Here is a 23,467-nt window from a genome sequence, read left to right on the forward strand (position 1 = left end):
AACTGAGGTCCTGTTAGCTTGTTACAGTCTGAGACATGTTTGAATTTGCAGGAATGGCTTTTTTTTTTCAGTCCTTTGTTCTCCTGATTTTTAGTCACAACAGAACTAAAAATTGAGATCTAGTTAATGTACTAAAAAGTTATTTCTTCCTCAAGGACATTAGTCCAGATACAAGGGACATGAAACAACTGTCTGGGGTGGTTTTGACTGTTATCTAAGAGACGCAAGTCATGTTTTAATTCTTAGGATCACTAGTGGCAAAGAAGAGCTGTATAAATGTTGTGTTTGAATGGGTGCTTAGAGTGCCTAATAGTGACTTTCTCTCTGAACACAGATGCATGTCCTGTTTTAACTGTTAATGATGTGGAAATGTTGTTCTGCTTCTACTTTTCACCATTTGTCATCTTGGCAATAAATGCAAGCTCATGAAATGACTTGTTTTAAGAGAAAATGAAACAAAACTAAACTAAACAACAATAACAAAAAACTTGTGTGGTATATAGAGTAATTTAAGTCATTTTAAGATAGGAAAAGATACTGATGGGCTTTGATACAGTATATTTCCACAGGTGTCACTGTGCAAACTAAAAATGAAATGTGTTACAGTTTCAATTATTTTATGCTTATGTAATATAGTCCCAGGTGGTCCTAAGATTGCTTTACTTGACACTCTCAGAAAAAAAAGCCCATATATCTTAGGAATTGATTGAATATTTGTTCTATCTGCCTGGTTATTCAATTTATCATATAAAATTGAATTCTACATATACATGAAATGCTATGAAATCCTGTATCTAGACTGACTTCATTATAGATATAGGATAAAATATGGTTTTTGAAGATTTATTTTTCTCTCAAAATGATAGCACAACCACACAGTACAACTTTGAAACACAGCTATGAAAGGATACACAGGTGTCTCCAAGTTCCATCTCCCCAATCACCCATTATCCTTTCCCTTCTGTAAGGTAATAAAGGTATCAGTTCCTTATAATTCTTTCCAGAAAGAGCTTATGAATACAATCAATTGTGTACTTGCCATTTTACCCTTTTTATATACAAATGGTAAGACATTAGACTCATTGTGCTGCAGCTTGCTTTTCCTACCCAATAACTGATTATCCCATATCACTACAGAAATGATAACTATGTTCTTTGTTCATTTTTTTGTCTATTGAGGAGTTTGTTGTATGGATATATTAGTTTCAGGAAGTAAAATCCAGGTGATGGCATATGGACAGCTTCTAATCTTTTCTTTTCACAAATACATCAAAAATACCACTGTATATTGATGATTTTGTACACATGTGAGTATATGTATTCCTAGAAGTGAAATTGTTGACTTAAAACCCATTTGTGATTTTGATTACTTTTAAATAATTGTCTTTGAATGAGAAGAGTTGCTCCTGGTCTTGCTACTGATAAGACTGATAAGCTTTTCTAACAAAGGAGACATCCCTTCTTATATTTGTTAGTTCTTCCACAGTTTACTTCCCCCAAATCAGGCATCAGGGGAAGCTATGTCATTTTTCTCGCTCCAGCTCCTCCCCCATCTCCAACTGTTCCTCCAACCTGTACAGATTACTTTTTGTAAAGATGGTTTGGCCAAGTGATTCCTTGTTGAAGCCCCTGCCTGTTTCTCCTCAGTCCTCACATGGTCTAGGAAACCTTCTACCTGTCCATCTACTGTTACCATTGTCACAGCTTTCTGTGGTTCTGTACCTCCCTCAGCAGTGTCCTTAGCTTTGTTGCCTCACTTCTGAAGCCTTCAAATATCCTGCAATTGCAGCCCTCTGGTTACAGAGGTCTCCAAACTGTCAGATACAGATACATTCGTTTGTTTCTTTTTCAGCTGTTGCATTTGAGTAAAAACAGATGAAAAGAAAGGCTGACTTTATCCCCATGTTTATAACAGAAGTCAGAACATTCTTTTAAGAACATTAAATTAATATACCTTTCTTTTGGGGTATATTAGACAATATTGCTTTGTTTCCTATTGTGCGGCAAGTTTTGAATTGTGGGTATGGCCTCTTCCATGGGCCTTCTTTCCTGTGTGGGTCCTCTGATGTACAATAAGGTTTGATTTCTGGGTAAAGGCTTTTCCACATTCTGAACATTTATAGGGCTTCTCTCCAGTGTGAGTTCTTTGATGCACAGTGAATGTAGATTTTTCCCTGAATGCTTTGCTACATTCTGTGCATGCATAGGGCTTCTCACCTGTGTGTGTTCTCTGATGGATGATGAGCTGTGATTTCTGGCTGAAAGCTTTCCAACACACAAGGCATTCATAAGGTTTTTCTCCTGTGTGAATTCTCTGATGGATAATGAGCTTTGACTTTTCTCGAAAGGCCTTTCCACACTCATTACACTTATAGGGTTTTACTTCTGTATGAGTTCTTTGATGTATAATGAGATAGGATTTCTGGGAAAATGCTTTTTCACATTCATTGCACTCATAGGGTTTCTCTCCAGTGTGGCCCCGCTGATGTAGCATGAGATAGGATTTCTGAGAGAAGGCTTTCTCACATTCATTACACTCAAATGGCTTCTCTCCTGAATGAGTCCTCTGATGCACACCCAGATTTGATTTTTGGGTGAAAGTTTTTCCACACACATCACACTCATAGGGCTTCTCTCCAGTATGTGTCCTCTGGTGCACAATGAGGGTTGACTTCTCATTGAAAGACTTCCCACATTCAGTACATTTATGAGGTTTCTCTCCTGTGTGAGTTCTCTGATGTATAATGAGTGTTGACTTATCACTAAATGTTTTCTTACACTCATTACATTCATGGGGTTTCTTTCCTGTGTGAGTACTATGGTGTATAATTAGGTCAACTTTTTGAATGAAAGATTCCCCACACTTAGTACACTCATAGGTTTTCTCTCCTGTGTGGGTTTTCTGATGGACGATGAGGTTTGACTTCTGAGTGAAGGCTTTTCCACATTCATTACATTCATAAGGTTTCTCTCCTGTATGAGTTCTGTAATGTATGATGACAGTTGACTTTTCTCTGAAGGCTTTGCCACATTCTGGACATGCAAAGGGCCTCTCTCCTGTATGAGTTCTGAGGTGTATGATGAGCTGAGACTTTTGGCTAAAGGCTTTCCCACATTCAGTACATCCAAATGGTTTCTCTCCTGTATGAGTTCTCCAGTGTACAATGAGGTGTGACTTCTTGCTGAAGGTTTTCTGACATGCAGTACATTCAAAAGGCTTCTCTCCATTTTTAATTCTCTGATGAAGACTAAGACCTTTCTTTTGCCTGAGGGCTTTCTCATATTCTTTATATCCATAGGGTTTAACAATAAAATTAGGTTTTTCATATTCAGCATGGAAGAAAAATTTTGCACATTCATTATCATGTTTATTTTCTGCAGAGCTTCTTATAAATAATTCTAAATTGTCTACCATATTATTTCCAAATGATTCAAATTTATGGGATCTTTGCATTGGAACAACAAGGCTTGTACTCAGATGAAATTTATCTCCAAATTCAGTACAGTCCTGGCCACTCTTGGTGGTAATTATTCTGTTGTCAGGAAATCCAACTTGCATCAATAGATACTTATCTTGGGTATCCTGGTGCTGCCTCTCAAACTGTTCATCAACTTGGGAGACTTCTAGAAAGAAGCATAGTAAAGCATCTGTATACTTTGACACTATGGAATGGACATTCTTCAGAAATGCTCTGCCATGATCCCAACAGGAGGCCTACTTCTACTGACCACCTGAGGTGCAGATCTAGTAGATCCTAAGTGGGGGTTGGCTCCCTCTAAGTGAATCTTGTAGAAGCTCTTCCTATGATTCAGATAACACTTTCATATGATTTCATCAGAGTGCTTCGGGAGAAATGGTCTCTTAGTAAACTCCCATCTACTGCCCTTATTATACCAGGAATAATCTTGAAACCTCAGTCTCTTACCTATGTTTTTATTTCATCTCTTGCCCTCAATTCTTAGATATATAAACCTTTTTTGGTCTTTTTGAGACAGTGTCTCCCTTTAGCCACAGCTGACCTGGATTCTCTATGGAGACCAAGATAGCCTTGAACTCACAGAGATCTGCCTGCCTCTGCCTCCCGAGTACTGGGACTAAAGGTGTGCGCCACCACGCCCAGCTGATATACGAACTTTTGACTAAACCTGACTTACACATTACTTCTACCCAGGAAAAAAATGTGGCATTGTGATTCCTAAACTCAAGCTTACAACCCTGGATCCACATTCTTACAGAATGACAGAAAAATATAGAATAATGAGCTCAAAACAAACCTTGCTCAATCTGGGTTCACAAGTATAACCCTCAACTCATATAGTTCTGAAAACCACTGTCTATGCTATTGCCTATGCCATTTCACTTGAAAATCATGCGTATTTTAACTCCATGACTTTTGCCATGTTTCATTATTTATATAACCCTCCTGCCTTCCATATTTTTCTATATTCAGAATCTTTATAACTTTCAAGAGGCATTTTTATCATTTCATAAAAGCTTACTCTGGTCTTTGTATATAATTTTTTATTAACTTCTAATGTATTTAATCATTGGTACCACTCATTTAGACAGTTAAATGCAAAACTTTGCCTTTAATTTCATATTTCATCACCTGAAAGATGCAAAATATTCCACTTTTAACATCTCTGAATGTTAAAACATCTCCAGATGTACCTTACAATCAATGCCACCGATTAATTAGTGGTAGTACTTCTTGCTTAGTGGCACATTTAAAAGATTGATGGTATCCTAAAGTCAATAAAATATGGTGCCTATTTTTGGCACATATATATGAATTATGTTTTGTAGTTTACTTCTCTCTATTTGTAGTTTACTTCTCTCTAAGATTTTATGTGAAAATCTCCAAGCACGGAGGAAAGGTGAAAGAAATGGAGTATAACTACATTGTAAGTTTCTATTTAGACTTCATAGTACTAGCATTTTCCATAGTAACGAACTTTAAAATAGATCACATAGTTGTGATTTCCCTTCCTGTGACTTCCTTTCTCTAGACAGCAAAGAAAAATTCTTAGCTAGGGATGAGCACTAAATCACACACACACATCACACACACACACACACACACACACACACACACACACACATCACACACACACAAATCACACACACACAACACACATTTGATAGGCATGATTTCCATCAATCAGGAGGCGATGTACTTAGAGGAAGCCAAAACCCATTTACAATCTGGATCTGAACCTCCTTAGGTGGTCAGAGCAGTATGGCCCCTGTGGTTGGATTTATGGGATATCTAGGACTGGAGCAGCTTTTTAGTTGGTGTAATCTATTTGTATCATTTTCCCACCTATAAAACAAGTTATAATAGTGCTCACCTAAATGGGTGCTGAGGGGAGTATTCAAATACTTCCAATAGAGCTGTGTGGCACTAATGAAGTGCATAGAAGTGTTTTCTAAAACAAACTTCTGCTGTCATTATGCATCATAAAGAGGCACTACATTACTATAAAAAGAAATAATGTATATATATGCATATTTATACATATATATAAGATATTCCTTTAATTTTATGTATATGAGTGTATTGCCTACATGTGCGCAAGTGCACCCATGTCATGCAATGCCCGCAGGTCAGAAGAGAGCATTGGATTCCCCTGGAACTGGAGTTATGGTTGGTTGTTAGTCACCACATAGGTGCTGGGAATTGAACCCAGGTCCTCTGCAAGAGCAGCCAGTGCTTTCAACCCCTGAGCCATCTCTCCAGCCCCTATAATGTTCTTAAATACTAAGTGAAAAATGGCAGATAAAACTGTGCATGGTAGACTACCATTTTAAAGAAATAGATGAATGTTTTATATTCATACAAGGCCATGTTGTAAGAAAATAGGAAGATAAACTTTTAAATTCCACTAAAGATTACCTCTGGTAGGAAGAAAAGAGTAGGGTGGAGAGGGAAAAGAGCTGGACTACTCTTTTTAATTTTACATTTACTTATTTTATGTGTAGGGGGCATGCGTGCCATGGTGTAGATATGGAGGTCAGAGGACAACTAGCAGGACTCAGTTCTGTCCTTCCACCCTGTGGGTTCTGGGGATTTATGGGTTCTGGGGATTTAATTCAAGTCACCAGGCTTGGCAAGGAAGTGCCTTTACCCACTGAGCCATCTCCCCTGGACTACTGTCTTTTATCTGTGTGTGTGTGTGTGTGTGTGTGTGTGTGTGTGTGTGTGTGCAATGCCTCTAATTGTTTATTTTCAAATTCCAATAAAATCATTTGGCTTCTGTTTAAAGTATTTCCTTTAAATGAGAAAAGGACCAATGAAGCTAGATAATTTTGTCTTAAATCCTGATCTTTTGTTAACCCCAAGGTGACTACACAGCTAGTGTTTATTATTATTGTGCTCAAATGGCATGACAAGTTATTTTAAATTGGGTAACAAGCCTCTTAAATATTTTTCATTAATTTGGGGCACTTAGGAGTATAAGTTTGAAATGCAATTCCTAGAAATGATTAGTGTTGATATTTTTTCCTTTTTTATTATTATTTTTATGTGTATGCGTGTATTGCCTGCATGTAGGTAAGTGCACCTGTGTCGTGCAATGCCCGCGGAGGACAGAAGAGGCTGTCACATCCCTTGAAACTGGAGTTACCAACAGTTGTTAGCTGCCATGTGGGTGCTGGGATTTGAACCTGGGTCTTCCACAAGAACAGCCAGTGTTCTTAACCACTGAGCCATCTCTCCAGCCCCTATTTTTTCCTTTTAAAAATGAGCATTGCTTCTTAAAAAAAAAAAAAAGAACATGATTACATTGAAAAACTTTGTATAGGTTGGAGAATTTGGAAGGGGAATGAATGCAAAACTCATATTACAGCAACAGTGAGAAATTTCACAGTACTGTTGAAGCATGGTAGAACAGTTTTGTCATTAAATAATACTAAAACTTACAGTAGACACATAAAATTGCAAATTTTACATGCTAAAATACAATTATATATTTTTAGTTTGAGATATATCACTTTATTTTTTAAAATTTTTTATTGAATTTTTGTGTATTTCATAAGAGCATCTTAATAATCTTTATACCCCCTTCCCCATTGGTTCCCTCCCATACCCCCCCAGAGTTAGTTATATCACTTTAGTCATTAAAGTACTTAAAAATTTTAACTTCCCAGACTGTGATTTTTATCTCCAGAAGTTCAATCTGGTGTTTTACGTTTTCTATAGGGCACAGGTGAAGGTACACTGGGGCTATAGAAAAGCAATAGAAAGATGATGGAAAAACTTCTTGGTGCCTGGGAATGGGAAAAGTCTAACATCAAGGCCTGGATTCCCAGGACCATGTATGGAGCCAAGACCACAGCTGGCCATCAAGGGAAGTGGGAGGTTCATTTTAGAGAATCAGTCCCCCCAAGACTAGAATGTACAAAGGACAGAAATCGCCCCTGTCTCCAGGATAACCCCAACACAGAGGCAAAGCCATTGTCATACACAACCTGGAACCTCAGGGGAGGGGGCTGTGAGGAATGCAGCTACTCAGAGAAGGCTGAAACTGCTGCCCAACATCAGGAAGTCTCCCATCCTCCAATCTGCTCCACCATCAGTCCACCATCAGAAGAATGTGGAACAGTGGTTCATGGTTGGGGGCCCCAGCTCCAGGCTCACAACTCCAACTCCAGCTCATGGGAGGGGACCAGAGCTCATGGGCTCATGGGGTTGGGGGGGGGGTGACACAGCCCCTGGACTGTTCTTTATAACCGTGTTTTCTTGATTTCACTCCAGAACAAAATAAACAATTAGTAACATTTTACATAACCATAAGTAAGCCTGAATATAAAAGGGTTCCCTAATAATGGTAGCTACTTGTTCATTTGTGTTTCCTAACAATCAAGTTGAAAAAATCAATTCTCAGGGACACCAACATGATTACCTCAATTGATTCAACACTCTATATACATGTAACAGTCTCAGAGCAATAATAACAATACTTTCAGATTAAAAAAAATTAAGGCCAAGATGGCTCAGTAGGTATAGGCAACTTGCCAAAAGGCTGATGACCTCAGTTTGATTCCTGGGGCCCACGTGGTAGAAGGAGAGCGTGGACTCCCCTAAGTTGTATTGTGATCTTCACACAAGTGCCATGGCACACACAGTAAATAAATAAAAATGTAATAAAATAAAAACCCCTAGAATTTGAAATAGAAAAATCAATTTGAATACATGAGGTACTTTATGTTTAAAGAATTTTGCTGGCCATGGTGGTGCATGCCTTTAATCCCAACACTTGGGAGGCAGAGACAGGTGGATCTCTGGGAGTTTTAGGCCAGCCTGGACTATACAGAGAGTTCCAGGCCAGCTGGGGCTACAGGGAAACCCTGCCTCAAAAATACCAAAAAAAACCACCCACAACAACCCCCTCCCCCCAAACAACAACAACAAAAAAGCATCATTTTCCACTAACAAAAACTGGATCCTTGGAGAAACTGCGATTCCAGATCAGAGAGAAGAAATATAATAACAAACCTTGAATTTATAACATCAGCAATAGACTTGGGAGCCAACTTGAAGGGTTTCCACTAGCCAAAGGTAGGAGAGTTTGATTCTTAATAATTCCAAGGAAACTATAGAACTTAAAAATGTTTGGCCTAGTATGATGGGACAGACCTGAAATCTTAGGACTGTGGAGGCTGAGGCAGGAGGTTTATAAGTTTGAGGCTATACTGGGCAAAATAGTAATTTCCTGCCCAAACAAACACAAAAACCAACTTAAGAATGTTTATGTCTTTATGGTCATAAATGCTACACAAAAAACGTGCCCAAGCTATACCACTTTTGGTTATTTACCCAAAAGAACACCAAGTCAACATATCGTAGAGATACTTGTACGGCAATGTTTATTGCAGAACTATTCACAATAGCTCAGTTATGGAACCAATGTAGGCATCTAACAGAAGGATGGATAATTTTTTTTAATTTTAAAAAATGTTAATTTTTTATTTTTTAAAATTATGTGTGCATCTGTATGTGCCTCTGTGCATGTGAATGCAGTGCTGGAGTTACAGGTTTCTGTGAGAAGCCCAACATGGGTGCTGGGAATGGAACTCAGGTCCTCTGGAAGAGCAGCATGCACTCTTAACCACTGAGCCATTTCTCCAGCCCAGGTAATTTTTTTTCCAGTCACAAAGAATGGTCATGTCATTTGCAGAAAAATGGATGTAACTGGAGATCATCATATTATCTGAATCACGCCAGTCTCAGAAAGACACAAGCATCTTAAGCTTTCCATTTGTGTTTTCTAGATTTTATGTAGATACATAAAATCATGTATGAAAACATGATGTGGAAGTAGAAGGAAAACTGTCTAGGGGAACAAGGGGACTAATGAGAGGAAAGGAATGAGAAGGGGGAGAGTGGAGGGGCATGAGAAGAAATATGCTTAATAATACAATATATACTTGTACAAAATCTTTAATTTAAAAAGGATATAACTTATTGGTCACCTTCAGAAGATGCTATAATATCAGTTTGAAAACTGATAAATTAATAAAACCTCAAACACTTTTCCTGTCTTTTTGGTAGATGGTAACCACTGGGAATCCTACCAGTGGCCATATCCTCAAAGAACAGTGATTCTCCCTTCCCCAGCAACCATCAACTGCCAATAGCTCCTCCTTGGTAAGGGGTGGGGCCTGGAGATCATCTACCCTATCTGTCAGAATTCTGGCTGGATTGATTTGTGCAGGTAACCATGGTTGCTGTGAGTTTCTCCATACTCATGCATACATGCGCAGCACTAAGTGCATGTCCAGTGTTGTAAGTTGGGGGAATCGGTTGAGGGAGATATGGGAGGAACTACAGGAGGGAATGAGAGTAAAGTCTAATCATATTTCAGTGCATAAATGTAAGAAATTCTCAAGAATAAGGAAAAAAATTTAAAAATTACCATTTTGCAGCTATTAATGAATTGGCTTAAGCACTAATTACCAATAACTAATAAGATAAAAGAGAGATAACCATGCACGACAAACCTGATGGAAGTAATTAGGAATGAAAAAAAAAAAAGCTCTGAATCTGATCCAGTTTACAGATCTAATTCCCAGCTTACCAGAAAACAGGATAGAGAACTGTATTAAAATACTCCAATGGGCTATTAAACAGCAAAATCCAGAATGAAGAAAAAAATCAAAGGTCAAATATGACCCGGTTACTTAAAAAACAACTATGAGTAGGAAAAAAGAGAAATGAAAGGACATCATCTATAGCCAAGAGACAAGCATTGATAGCTATGAGTACACCTTGCACCCAGATCCTGACCTTTAGATGCTGTTCTCACAGGAACCAGAGACCTTTGCAGAGGTTGCTGATTCCAAGTCTGAAAAAGGGAAAGTATAAGGCAAATGTGGAATGTATGCTTGTGTTAGAAAGTATCCCTATAATATTAAAAAAATTATAGGGACATGCCAAAAACGTAGGATACCCAGTCTGAAGAGACTAGTCAAACTGAAGACAATTTGAACGCAAAAAATAAATAATGACAGTAATGGATGCTGACACACTAAAAAATGAAAATCAACCATCTTAGTAATAGCTGAATTAAGCAAGAATCATGAGTGAATGTTAAAGCCACTGGGTAAAAGATTTTGAGAAATGAAATAAGATTTTCACAGTTTAGTAATTCCTTAAAATGTTAAATGTAGAATTGCTGGATAGTAAAGTCTCAATACAATTTATCTATGCAAAAGAAATTAAGATCATATATTACCAAAAAAACTTTTTTTTGTCTTATTGAAACAAGGTCTCCCTGTAGCCCCAGCTGGCTTGGAACTCACTATATAGAACAGGCTGGCCTCGAACTCACAGAGATCCACCTGCCTCTGCTTCCCAAGTTCTGGGATTAAAGGTTTGCACCACCACACCCAGCTTCACAAAAACTTCTTATACATGAATGTTCATAGCAGCATTACTCGCAATAACCAAAAAGCAAAACCACCCAAATGTCCATCAACAGATGAACAGACAAAGTGTGCACAGTGGAATATTCCTCCATAAAAAGAAATGAAGTATCAATCTATGCTATAGCATGGACAAACCTAGAAAATATGTCCAATGAAAGAAACCAGAACCTAAAGGCCACATTTTTTTTGTGATTAGATTTATGAAATGCCCAGAAGAGGTAAAAGCCCAGAGATGGAAGGTACATTAGTGATTGATAGAGAATGGGAGAAAACAAGGACGGAGAGTGACTGCTGGAAGAGGGGCTTCTTTGAAGGTAATAATGTTAGAGTTAGTGCTGACTGCACAACTCTGCATAGTCTAAGAAACACTGAATTGTACATTTTTAAAAGGCTGAATTTTATAACAGTGAATTATATCTCAGTGAAGAGCATCAAGCTGAGAGTATAGCACAAAAAGAAAAGTAAGATGCTTTAGGAGTGTTAATCTGACAGGAATAGCTAAGCTGAACAGAAGAATGTACTTAGAGAATTCAGTCTGTGATCCTGGCTTCAGATGAGAAGCATGGAAATGACAGGGTCAGGGAGTGGTGGCATTTAAAAGACTTGCATATTGGGGGCCAGAGAGATGGTTCAGAGGTTAAGAGCACTGGCTGCTCTTGCAGAAGACCTGGGTTCGGTTCCCAGCATCCACATGACAGTTAACAACTGTCTGTAACTCAAGTTCCAGGGGATCTGATGCTCTCTTCTGGCCTTCGTGGATATTGCACACATGTGATATGCAACATGTAGGCAAAACACTCATATTAAATAAATAATGAATGACTGACTGACTGACTGAATAAATGAATAAAAGCCTGTGTTAAAATGGCTGGTCTTTTCAAAAAACAAAAGACCTGCATATGAGACAAAAAAAACTGTGTATAAACTTGCCAGGGAATACTAACTTAAAGGCAGTGATCTGGTGTGTGGAAAGGACAGGAGAAAGATTGTTAGTCTTATGTGTGAAGTGGACACATCCCTGTCTTCTAACAGCACCAAAGGGCTACAATCTTTTCCACAGACATTCCTGAAAGCTTTCACAAGGCCTTGTCTGCCAGTATGGGGAAACTCATGTGCTCAGAGCCTGTTTCAATCCTACATACCTGGAAAGTTCCAAATTGGAATTTTCCCATTGTCTGGGCCCAGCTCTTCCACCTCCAGCTTGAGGATGAGGTCTGGTTTAGTAACCTGTTGATCTGGAGATGAGCAATGATAGATACCTCCTTGGTCTTCAGAGCCTGAAACAGAGGGAATTGCAATTTGGAGACTGCACAAGGGGCCTGTAACTTGATGCAAATAATTTAACCAGTGTTTTGCGTTTCCTTTAAGGAAAGAAAAATGTGAAATTGAAAAAGCAAAGGTCCTTCACTGGATACAATAACCATCAATGGCAAAATTACCTGAGGAAGCCATCTTACCCAAAGAGACCAAGTTGCTGTAGGTCTCAAGCATCACATTTCTGTAAAGGGTCCTCTGTGGCGGGTTCAGGTACTGCCACTCCTCCTGGGTGAAATCCACAGCCACATCCTCAAATGTCACTAGTTCCTGAAATGGCAAGTTCTTTTATTCTAAAATGCTGACCACTGTGTGATGACAGAATTTGAGGAGCTTCTGATTGAGCTGCCAGTTCATCATAATGACTTAATGTAGGATGTCTACATTGTAACAAATTGGCAGCCTACTTTTTAGGGAAATCACAATCATGAGGGAAAAACTATTCCATTAAGTAACAGAATATTTAAAATGATGTGATATTACCACAAGGACAGCTATCTAAGGGAAGAGAATCCAAATGTATATAAAGGCTGGAGAAATGGCTTGGTGGTTAACAGCACTTGCTCTTCTAGATGACAGGATCTCAGTTCTCGGCACCCAACCCTTGTTGGGTGGCCTATAAATCTAGATCCAGAAGATCTAATTCTTTCTACTGATCTACCTGGTCACCTGCACACACATGGCATACACTCACTTACTCATTCACTCATTTACACACAAATAAAAACAAATCTTTCTAAAAGATATTTTATTTATTATTTTTATGTGTATGAGTACATTACCTGCATGTGTGTAAGTACACTTGTGTTGTGCAATGCCCACAGAGGTAAGAAGAAGGCATTGGATTCCCTATAACTGGAGTTAAGGATGCCATCTGGGTGCTGGGAATCGAATATGGGTCCTCTGTAAGAGCAGTCAGTGCTCTTAATTTCTGAGCCATCTCTCCAGCCCCAAATAAAAATTAAATCTTAAAAAAGAATCCAAATGAGTGTAAACTCCCAACTTATGACAAAGTTGACATAGTAAGCAGTTCAATAAAAAAAAAAAAGTGTCGAAGCCAGGCGTGGTGGCGCACGCCTTTAATCCCAGCACTCGGGAGGCGGCGGCAGGCGGATATCTGTGAGTTCAAGGCCAGCCTGGTCTATATAGTGAGTTCCAGGACAGCTGGGGCTACAGGGAGACCCTGTCTCAAAAAAGACAAAAAATAATAATAATAATTCAGCAACATTAAAAAAAAGTGTCGAGCATTTCTAGAAGTTTTCTGGTAGAATTTGGGGGAATCTCTTATGTTTATCATATCTGCAAAAAGGGATAATTTGACCTCTTCTTTTCCAATCAGTACTCCTTTAATTTCCTTCTCTTGTCTTATTGCTCTAGCAGGAGTTTCAAGCACTGTATTGAAAAGGAGTGGAGACAGTGGACAGCCTTGTCTGGTTCCTGATTTTAATGGGAATGCTTCCAGTTTTTCTCCATTTAGAATGATGTTGGCTGTGCCGTTTGTTGTATATAGCCTTAATTATGCTCAGGTATGTTACTTCCAGTCCAATTCCCTCTAGGGCTTTTTTAAAAATCATGAATGCATGTTGGATTTTGTCAAAGGTCTATTCTGTGTCTATTGAGATGACCATGGGATTTTTGTCTTTAAGTCCATTTATTTTATTACATTTATTGACTTATGTATCAATATCATCTCTCCAGCCCCTAAAACTACAGTATTTGCAGGGGAAAAGATATGGGATAAAGTCCCTAATTTTGAGTTAGCCAAGTATTTCCTAGCTATAACACCAAAATTGCAAAGACACTCTTAAAAGATAATGAAAAGACAAATTACAGAATAGAAGTAAATATTTACAGATCAAATATCTGGTAAAGAAGTCACCTTGAGAAAAAAAAATATATAGTGTATATATATAAAAGTGGAATACTTTACCAAAGACATATGAATGGCAAATAAATACAAAAAGTTGTTCAACATCATGACTTATGAGGAAACTAAATTAAAATCACAACGAGATGCCACTACATATCAGGAAGAATGGGAAGACAGACATGCAGATTGATACAATGGAGGCATGAATGTCATGGGTATAACCAATGACTTTCTAATTGAATTTAAGGCCTGTTCCACAAAATGAAGCCCACCCCTGGCACTGTTACTGGGGCCAAGAATGTGTGGTTAGACCAGTCATAAGCCCTAGGGGAGAACCTACTATTCTCTTAAATGATACAGTACTAAACTGACTCCTAATGGCTTATCATTATACCAATAGATTAGCACATCTCTCAACCCCCATCAGAGAAGTTTTTTTGGCAGTAGACAGCAATTAACACCGAAACCCACAACTGCTCAAGGTTCACAGAATAAGAGACTATGGAATTCTCAGCCCTAATGGGAGACCTATATCATATCCTCTCCTCCCAAGGCTCAGGGATCACTGTGGAAGAGGGGGAGGAAAAATTATAAGAGCCAGAGGTAGTAGATGACTACAATGAAATAGTGTTTTTCTGGACACAACAGGGCAGTTGGAAATATGAACTCCCAGCAGTTGTGACAGCATACACAAGATCTGAGCAAGATTAAGCCAGACAAAAATCCCAGCATGGAGAGGAGAGGTGGGAATGATGTCCCACCCCTAAATGAGGAACTAATGGCAACTGATAGATGCTGGGAGAGGGAAAGTCAATTGTTCTTTAAGAGTATGTGGCTCCTGGTAGGTCAGATGGCCATACACCCAAGTGAAACTAAAAAGTGGAATACTTCATCAAAGACACATGAATGGCAAATAAAATTGTTTGACATCATTACTTATGAGAGAAGTATAAATTAAAATCACAATGAGATGCCATTACACATCTGTCAAGATGGGAAGACCAACATGCACATTGATACAAAGGTGACATGAATATCATGGGAGTAACCAATGACTTTTCTAATTGGACTTAAGGCCTGCTTCATAAGATAAAACCCACACTTGGCACTGTTTTCACTTCATTGGGTGGTCACATACCCAAGAGTATATGGGCAGCACAAACTGGACTGAATTTGAAAAATAAAAAGGACACAAAGTTGGATGGGTAGGGAAAGGAGATAGATGTAGGAGGAGTTGAGAGAGGTGTGAATATGATTGAAATATATTATATGAAATTCTCAAAGAACTCATAAAAAGTGAGGAAGGAAGAAAAAAGAATGGAAGGACCTGATAGGGTCAAGTGCTAGTGTATATATGAAGCAGCTGGAGCTCTGTCATCATACACAGGAAGGTAGAAACAGGATAGGCCTTTGGAAATGGTTTTCCAGGTTTTTGTAAAGATAAGCTTATAACCCTGAAATCATACTCTTATGTGTATTTACTTCAATGAAATGAAAACCATGCAGACCAAAAAGTCTATAAATGAACAATTACTTTCTATCACCCAAACCTGAAAATAACCTAAGTACTTTTCAGCCAGTGAATAGATAGACAACTTGGAAACCACATAATGTCATACTACTAAGCAATAAAAATGAAGGAATTTACACAGATGAATCTTACTTGTACTGTACTAAGTAACAGAAGTCAAACTCAAGAGAGTACCTGTTGTAAGTTTCCATTTGTGTAACTAATGGAAAAGTCAAAACTGGAGAGAGAATATATACCAGTGATTAGGTACAAGGTGCAACCAGGGGCTGAGTATAAATGGGAATGCATTGGGAAGTGATAGAATGCTTGTCTCCATTGTGGTGATGGTTACATACCTATGGGTTTATTAAAATTAACAGAGCTGTACACTAAAGGGTTTTTATTTATAAATTATATCAAGGTTTTTTTTATTAAAGATTAAGGAGTCTCCCCTATTTCCTGTGATCTGTCTAGTCACAGGTTCTTGGCCCCGATAACAGTGTCAGGTATGGACTCCCTAGTGTGAAACAGGGCTTAAATCTGACCAGAAGGTGGTTGGTTACTCTCATAACATTTATGCCACTATTGCACCAGTGGGCATCTCTTTCCAGGCCAGTTGTTATAAGTTTTCTCTACTGAGTGGGGGTAGTAAGGTAGTGGTGGAGAGGGGGTCTGAATATGATCAAAATACATTGTATGAAATTCTTGAATCCCTAAAAATATTTTTAAAAATAAGGGTCTTCCAAGTAATATAGAATAATTGCATTTGCATAAATACAAATCTCCATATGGGGACTTGAGATGTAACGTAGTAGTAGAGCACTTGTTTAGCATGCACAAGGTTTGGGTTCAATTGGCAGCATTGGGGGAAAAAAAAATCCAACCTGCTAAAAACCCTTCAAATCCCTCCATACAACCTCAAAACAAAACCAAACAAACAAAAAACCCAAACAACCTATATAGGTCAACACAATAAAACCACACATAGCCAATACTTTCTTTATAATGCATAATACAAAACAGAGACGAATACACATTTCTAATTACCTATAAAGAAAAAAATATGGATAAGCTATCTTTCAAACTCTTGCCATGAACTGCTCTAGAGTATGAGAGGGGTCTGAAAGCCACAGCAGAGGAGAGTGGAGCTGAAATCATATTTACAAAGATGCCCAGTACCTTGCCATCTATGTGTATGAAATTATTGAAAAACTGACCAGATATATCAGAGAACCAGGTGTAGGAAAGATGTGTGGGACCCAAGGAGACAGTCATTTTGAAGAACACTTCTGAAGGGGAAAAGGGTTAACATAGCTAAGGAAGAGTTTCATGTTAGATAGATAGGGCAATGGCAGCAAAAATACTAGAGGGGGAAATTTAGTAAGTTACGGTTCAAATGTGAAATGTCCCTCATGGTGTTGTAAACATTTGCTCCTCAGCTGGTGGCACTGCTTTGGGAGGTTATGCAGCCTTTATAAAATGCCACCTGGCTGAGGAAAGTAGGTCACTAGAGATAAGGGCACATATATGGCCAGGACTAGACACATACACATGACTTAAGGCTAATCTCCAGAATCCACACAAACATACTGAGTGATAGAGGAGTGGCCTACGAACAAGAGTCTCTCTCTCCCTCCCTCTCCCTCTACCTCCTTCCCTCCACCCTCCCTCTCTCCCCCTCTCTCTCAGCTCTTGATGTTGAAGAAACTTATTTCTGAGCCAAAGACAAAAAGGATAAAAGCGAAATGATTTAAAAAAAAACATTTTCCATGCAAATGATATCCAAAAGACAGCTGGGCTGGCTCTACTGATATCAGACAAAAGAGACTTTAAGTAAAAAAAACTTCCAAAGAAACAAAGACACTTTTGATAAATGGGCAATCAATTCTGAAGATATAAGAAAATCTAAACATATGTAAAACAAAAAAATATCCAAAAAAATAATAATTTTGACAGAATAGGAGGGGAAAATAAGCAATCCTAAGATAGCAGAGATATCAGTGCACTACTTTTAATAATGGAGAATACAATGAAGTACAATGATGGAGAAGACCTGAAGATATAAAACAGCCAGACATAACAGACATGCATAGAATGCTCTATTCCAAATTTAACAGACTACATATTTTTCTCAAGTGCACATAGAACAATCTTTTAAGAATTAATGTAAAATTTATTTGTACTTCAGTACCAAAATAGAACATTTATGAGAATGAATTCTGTTGCAATATTAAAGAAAACCCTAAACAATAATATTTACCTCTAAATATTTCAATATTTCTCTGATAAGGGCTTTCATTTTTCTTTATAAAAGACACACACCCACACAGACACACACCCACACCCACACACCCTCCCTCCTGCATCCAATCACCCACCTGTACTTTAAATATATATATTAAGGCCTATGGAGTCAGGTTTGTGTCTTCAAATGCTCTTTCATTCACTGGAGCCTGGTCAACCTACCAAGAGTCTCACCCTTAAAAAATTTATATATATATATATATATATATATATATATATATATATTCGTGTGTAAGTACAGGTACCTCTTGGGTCCAGAAGAGGGCATTGAATCCCCTGGAATTGGAGTTACAGGTGGTTGTGAGTCATGCAATATGGGTGCTAGAAACTGAACTCAGGTCCTCTGCAAGAGCAGTATATGCTCTTAACTGCTCTCCAGCTCTGAGCTTTTTTTTTCCCCTAACATAATCATATTACAACTGACAAAATTTGAAATATTGCCTTAAAATTTGCCCTGTTAATATGTATATAAACCTAAGTTAGCATCAAACTCCCATGAAGGTAGAGGCCTTGTGGCCTAATCACCTCCTAAAGGTCCCACATCTTAATACTGTTACAATGGCAATAAATTTCAACATGAGTTTTGAAGTGACAAATATTCAAATCATAGCTGAAGGTTCATACTTGAGCCATGTGATAGCAGCTTAACCTCCAAGAAAGGGAGAAGAGCTAGAGGTTGGGTTTGGCCTTGTGGCAAATGACTCAATCAATCACATCAATGTAATGAAACCCCAATAAAAACTGAACATAAACATGAAAGCTCAGGTAAGTCTCTGTGGTTTATGATATTTTGTATATTGTCAAAATCTCATTGAGATATTAGCATATCTCAGTGTGCTAATAGGATGTCATGAAGGTAAAGAATGAAAGCTTCATGGGTAGTGTCATATCCCTAGGGGCAGTGCTATCCCTAGGCTGGTGGGCCTGAGCTGTATAATAAAACCTAGGTAAGGATAAGCCAGGAAGTAAGCCAGTAAGCAGTCTTCCTCTGTGGTCTTTGCTTCAGTTCCTGCCTCCAGGTTCCTGCCTTGAGTTCCGGCCCTGACCTTCCTCAACAATGGACTGTAAAGTGTAATATGAAACAAATCTTTTCCTCAAGTTGCTTTGGTCATGTCGTTTATCACAGCAACAGAAACCAAAGGAGGACAGTTGGTGGTGGGGTAGAGAAGTTGAACACAAGCCCTGGCACATGTGTGGTCAGAGAACTATTTGTAGGAGTCGGTCCTCCCCTTCTATCATGGGAATTTCTGGAGGTCAAACTCAGGTCATCAAGCTTAGTGTCAGGGAACTTTACATGCTGACCCATCTTGCCAGCCCAGTCCCTCTACTTGTGTAATTTTTTAATTAAAGTTTTGTAAACTTTATACAACATTTTTAAAAATCATATTTAGATCCCCTCCTGTATCTGTACCCCTTTGTTCACCTGTACTATATATATAAATTAAGACCTATAGAGTCAGGTTTGTGTCCTCAAATGCCCTTTGGTGTGAGTTCACTAACTGGAGCCTGGTCAACCTACCAAGAGTCTTACCCATAAATGAGACTGAATCTCCCATTTCCAGCAAGTCTCTGTTGCCAATAGTTCCTCAGGTAGGGCTGGAGTTTCTTACCCACTACCCTACATTTATGTTGGGATTTTGTCGGGCTTGAGGTTACCTGGGACTTGTGCATGCTGTCACCATTGCTGTAACTTCATATGAGTAATTGTCCAGCTGTCCAGAAAACTCTGTTTCCTTGTGGTCATCTACCACCTTTGCTTCTTTCTGCCCCCTCTTCTGCACAGGGTTTCACTATAGCAACCAGTCCTGGCTAGTCTAGAACTTGCTATGTAGACCAGGTTGGCCTTCAACTCACAGAGATCCACCTGCTTCTGCTTCCCAAGTGCTGGAAATAAAGGCACACAACACCACAGTGGGCTCTATTTTAATAGCATAAAACTATAATCCTAAGTATAGTACTCTTTTGGGTTTTATGACTTGTGCTACCAAATTATCAAACCTGACTGGATAGTGAGAATCCTTGAATTTGTAAACAGCTGATCAGATGTGATCAGGTGGCCCTAAGAACCCCTGAGCTTGAGGCTGGTGACTAAAGTACAATCTCATGAAGTACTGTGTCCTCAACTTGTGAAGTATAGTCTAGCTCCAGGGAGTTGATGGCAAAAGTAATTGCAACATAATGTATGTAGTAATTGTAAGATAAAAAAAATATGTCAGAGTTTAGACCAAACATACCATCCAAATTAGTAAATGTGATCAGGCTTTACAAAGAATGTAAGAAAAACATTTTTGCCGGGCATGGTGATACATGCCTTTAATCCCTGCACTTGAGAGGCAGAGGCAGATGGATCTTTGTGAGACTGAGGCCATTCTGGTCTACACAGTGAGTTCCAGGCCAGCTGGGGCTGTAGGGAGACCCTGTCTCAGAAAGACCAAAATTTTTTTTTTCAAATTGGCTGACAAAACAAGATTCAACTATTCAACTACATACTGTAAATAAGAGAAACAGAGGCTGGAACTGTAGTTCATATGGTCAAGTGCTACCTAGCAATGTTCAAGGCCTTGGGTTCAATTCCCAGCACTGCATAAACTGGATGGTAGGGTATGCGTCTGTAATTGAGGTTATCCTAAACTACAAAAGAGTTTGACACCAGACCTAGTCTGCAAGTGACAGACAGGCAAAGAGACGTGTCCAGACGTCAGAATTCAAGCCCAAAATCTAAACTATATTAAATGTAACAAAAAATATTTAATGCTAAACTTTATAGCACCCCAAAAATATTTATGATCATCTATGCAAGGAGAAAATGAACCATACTGAGGCACTATTTTCAACACAAGACAGATGATGTAGACAGAAATCAACTACTGAAGTCCTAAACAACATATTCAATGAGGCAGAACTTATGGATTTAAGTATCAAAACGCACCCTAATCTTGGATATTACTTTTTGTTGGTTGTTTTGAGACAGGGTCTACTATATAGCCCAGGCTGGCCCTGAACTTACAGAGGCAGGTGGTCTCTGCCTCCTGAATGGTGAAATTAAAGGTGTGTACCCCTGCTCCTAGATGAATATTACTTTTTCTAAGGCTCATAGAACATTCACAAAAATGGACCATATATTGAGCCACAAATCAGTAAGTTCTGTTATTGTAGAAATGTTACAAACAACACACTGATAAAAATGTAATAAAGGCAAATATAGTAACAATAGATTTTTTACTCTGAAATTAAAACAAACTTCTATTAACTCTTGACAGAAAGGGAAGCATAATCCAAAATTACATCATTTCTGAAAAGAATAAAATACTACATATCAAAATCCATTAAGATTCAGAATGCAGTGAAGAGAAGAAAGGTCAAAGCTTTAAACAATGAACCAATTAAACAATCTAGGAAAGGGGCTGGAGAGGTGGCTCAGCAGTTAAACACTACATGCAGAGGACCCAGGTTCCATTCCCAGCACCCACCTAGTGGCTAACAACCATCCTTAACTCCAGTTCCAGGAGATCCAATACTCTCTTCTGTCCTCCATATGCATTACACAACATAGGTGTGCTTACACACATGTAGGCAAAACACTCGTAGACATAATTTTTTTAATCTAGGAAAGATTTTCTTTAATATAGGAAAAATCCCACAAAAGTAAGCAAAATTAGACTTAATAAAAGAAATGAGAGATTTAAGTAGAAAGCAGTTTAAGGAAAGTAGTATATCAATAAAATATGCCAATAATATACTAATAAACTTAAAATCTTACCTCTTTAAAGGAACATCAAAATATAGACAAACCACTAGCTGACCTAATAAGAAAAAATAAAGTACAAATATATACTATATATATGACAAGGGACAGTGAAGACTGAAACAGAAAAAAATATTTGATTTTCTTAATCTTGAAAGACTCAAGATACTTTTGTATAATATGAATGTGAAAATCTAGATGAAATGGCTAATTAGAAAAAAATTCAGGGCTGGAGAAATGGTTAAGAGCACTGGCTGTCTTGCAGAGAACCTGGGTTTGATTCCACCACCCACATGGGAGCTAACAATTGTCTGTAGCTCCCGTTCCAGGGGATCTGACACTCTCTTCTGACTTCCATGGGCACTGCACAACATGGGTTCACTTACATACATGCATACATACACTCATACACATAAAATAAAAATAATAAAATATTTTTAAAAATAAATAAAATTGAACAAAATTCATCCCAGCAAAGAAAGTCAGTTTAAGCAGATCAAACTGTGTGATAAAGTTATCAAGGAACTAATCCACAAAGGTTTCACAACGGTTTCACAAAGGAATCTTACCACTTTCCAAGACTAAACAATGCCAACACTGCCAAAAATTCCTTCTGAGGACAATGAAAAGTTTCCAAATTGTTTACATGAATTGAGCAAAAGTGATATGTAAGTGGATTTAAGATTATTCAAAACAGGGAAATGGTAGACCAGTTTCACTTAACGATGTAAAAGCAAAACACCTAAATAAAATATAAACAAACAGGCTGGAGAGATGGCTTAGTGGTTAAGAGCACTGACTGCTCTTGCAGAGGACCCAGGTTCGATTTCTGGCACCCACATGGTGGCTATGAATGGTCCTTAACTCCAGTTCCAGGGGAATCTGAAGCCCTTTTCTGACCTCTGCACGACATGGGTGCACTCACATACATGCAGGCAATACACTCATACACATAAAAATAATAAAATATTAAAAAATTTAAACAAACAGAATGATGCCACATTAAGACAATAATACAACATGACTAAGTAAAATTTATCCCAGGAACACAATGATGCCACAATAAAAGAAAAATTCATTAGTGTAATTCACTATTTATTTCTTTATTTTTTACTTTAAGATTTTATGTTTTTTAGACAGGGTCTCACTATGTAGCACTGGATGGCCTGGAATTTGCTATGTAGACCAAGCTGGCCTGGAACTCCCAGTGATTCACTCACAGTGATCCACCAGCCTCTGCCTCCCAAGTGCTGGGATTAAAGGTATCTGCCACCATGCCCAGCTGAAGCTTGATTGATTTATTGAATGACTGATTTTGGTTTTTTGAGACAAGGTCTCCCTGTAGTCCCAGCTGTCCTAGAACTTACTATGTAGAACAGGCTGATGATAGCACAGAGAGCTGCCTGTCTCCTGAGTGCTGGCGTACACTATAATATCTATTTAAAAAAATTTTTTTTTTAGTCTTTTTGAGACAGTGTCTCCCTGTAGCCCCAGCTGTCCTGGAACTCACTATGTAGACCAGGCTGGCCTTGAACTCACAAAGATCCGCCTGCCTCTGCCTCCCAAGTGCTGGGATTAAAGGCATGCACCACCATGCCTGGCTTTTTTTTTTCAAAAGTGACTATAAATTTTTTAGGTTCATAGGTGAATTAATACAGTTATACAATATTGAACTCAGTATAAACACTATGGGATATAAAATTGAATGAGGTTTTCACCTTTTAAAAAAGATTTCCATATATTTTTAAAATATACTGTTTCATACAGAAAAACTCATTTTTAATGCTATTGACC

The 23,467-nt window shown here is 38.3% G+C and overlaps 1 protein-coding gene across 10 annotated transcripts in view; it reads right to left on the reverse strand.

The window, feature by feature from the left end:
• Positions 1 to 1,035: 1,035 nt before the first annotated feature.
• LOC103741630 (zinc finger protein 182) overlaps positions 1,036 to 23,467 on the reverse strand; it is a 65,234-nt gene continuing 42,802 nt past the window's right edge. For 8 of the 10 annotated variants that reach the window (XM_029568050.1, XM_008842524.3, XM_008842523.3 and 5 more), the window contains exons 4-6: positions 12,388 to 12,514; positions 12,073 to 12,207; positions 1,036 to 3,624 (exon numbers count right to left, since the gene is read on the reverse strand). In XM_029568050.1, coding sequence (XP_029423910.1) covers positions 1,994 to 3,624; positions 12,073 to 12,207; positions 12,388 to 12,514 — 1,893 coding nt within the window. In that variant the 3' untranslated portion in view covers positions 1,036 to 1,993. Of the gene's footprint in view, positions 3,625 to 10,289; positions 10,348 to 12,072; positions 12,208 to 12,387; positions 12,515 to 21,688; positions 21,722 to 23,467 lie in introns of those variants that run through there. The other 2 variants (XM_017800457.2, XM_008842525.3) reach the window with 2 other exon arrangements.

Source organism: Nannospalax galili, unplaced genomic scaffold (genome assembly GCF_000622305.1).
Source record: "Nannospalax galili isolate Female #2095 unplaced genomic scaffold, S.galili_v1.0 scaffold741, whole genome shotgun sequence".
NCBI classification, from domain to species: Eukaryota; Metazoa; Chordata; class Mammalia; order Rodentia; family Spalacidae; genus Nannospalax; species Nannospalax galili.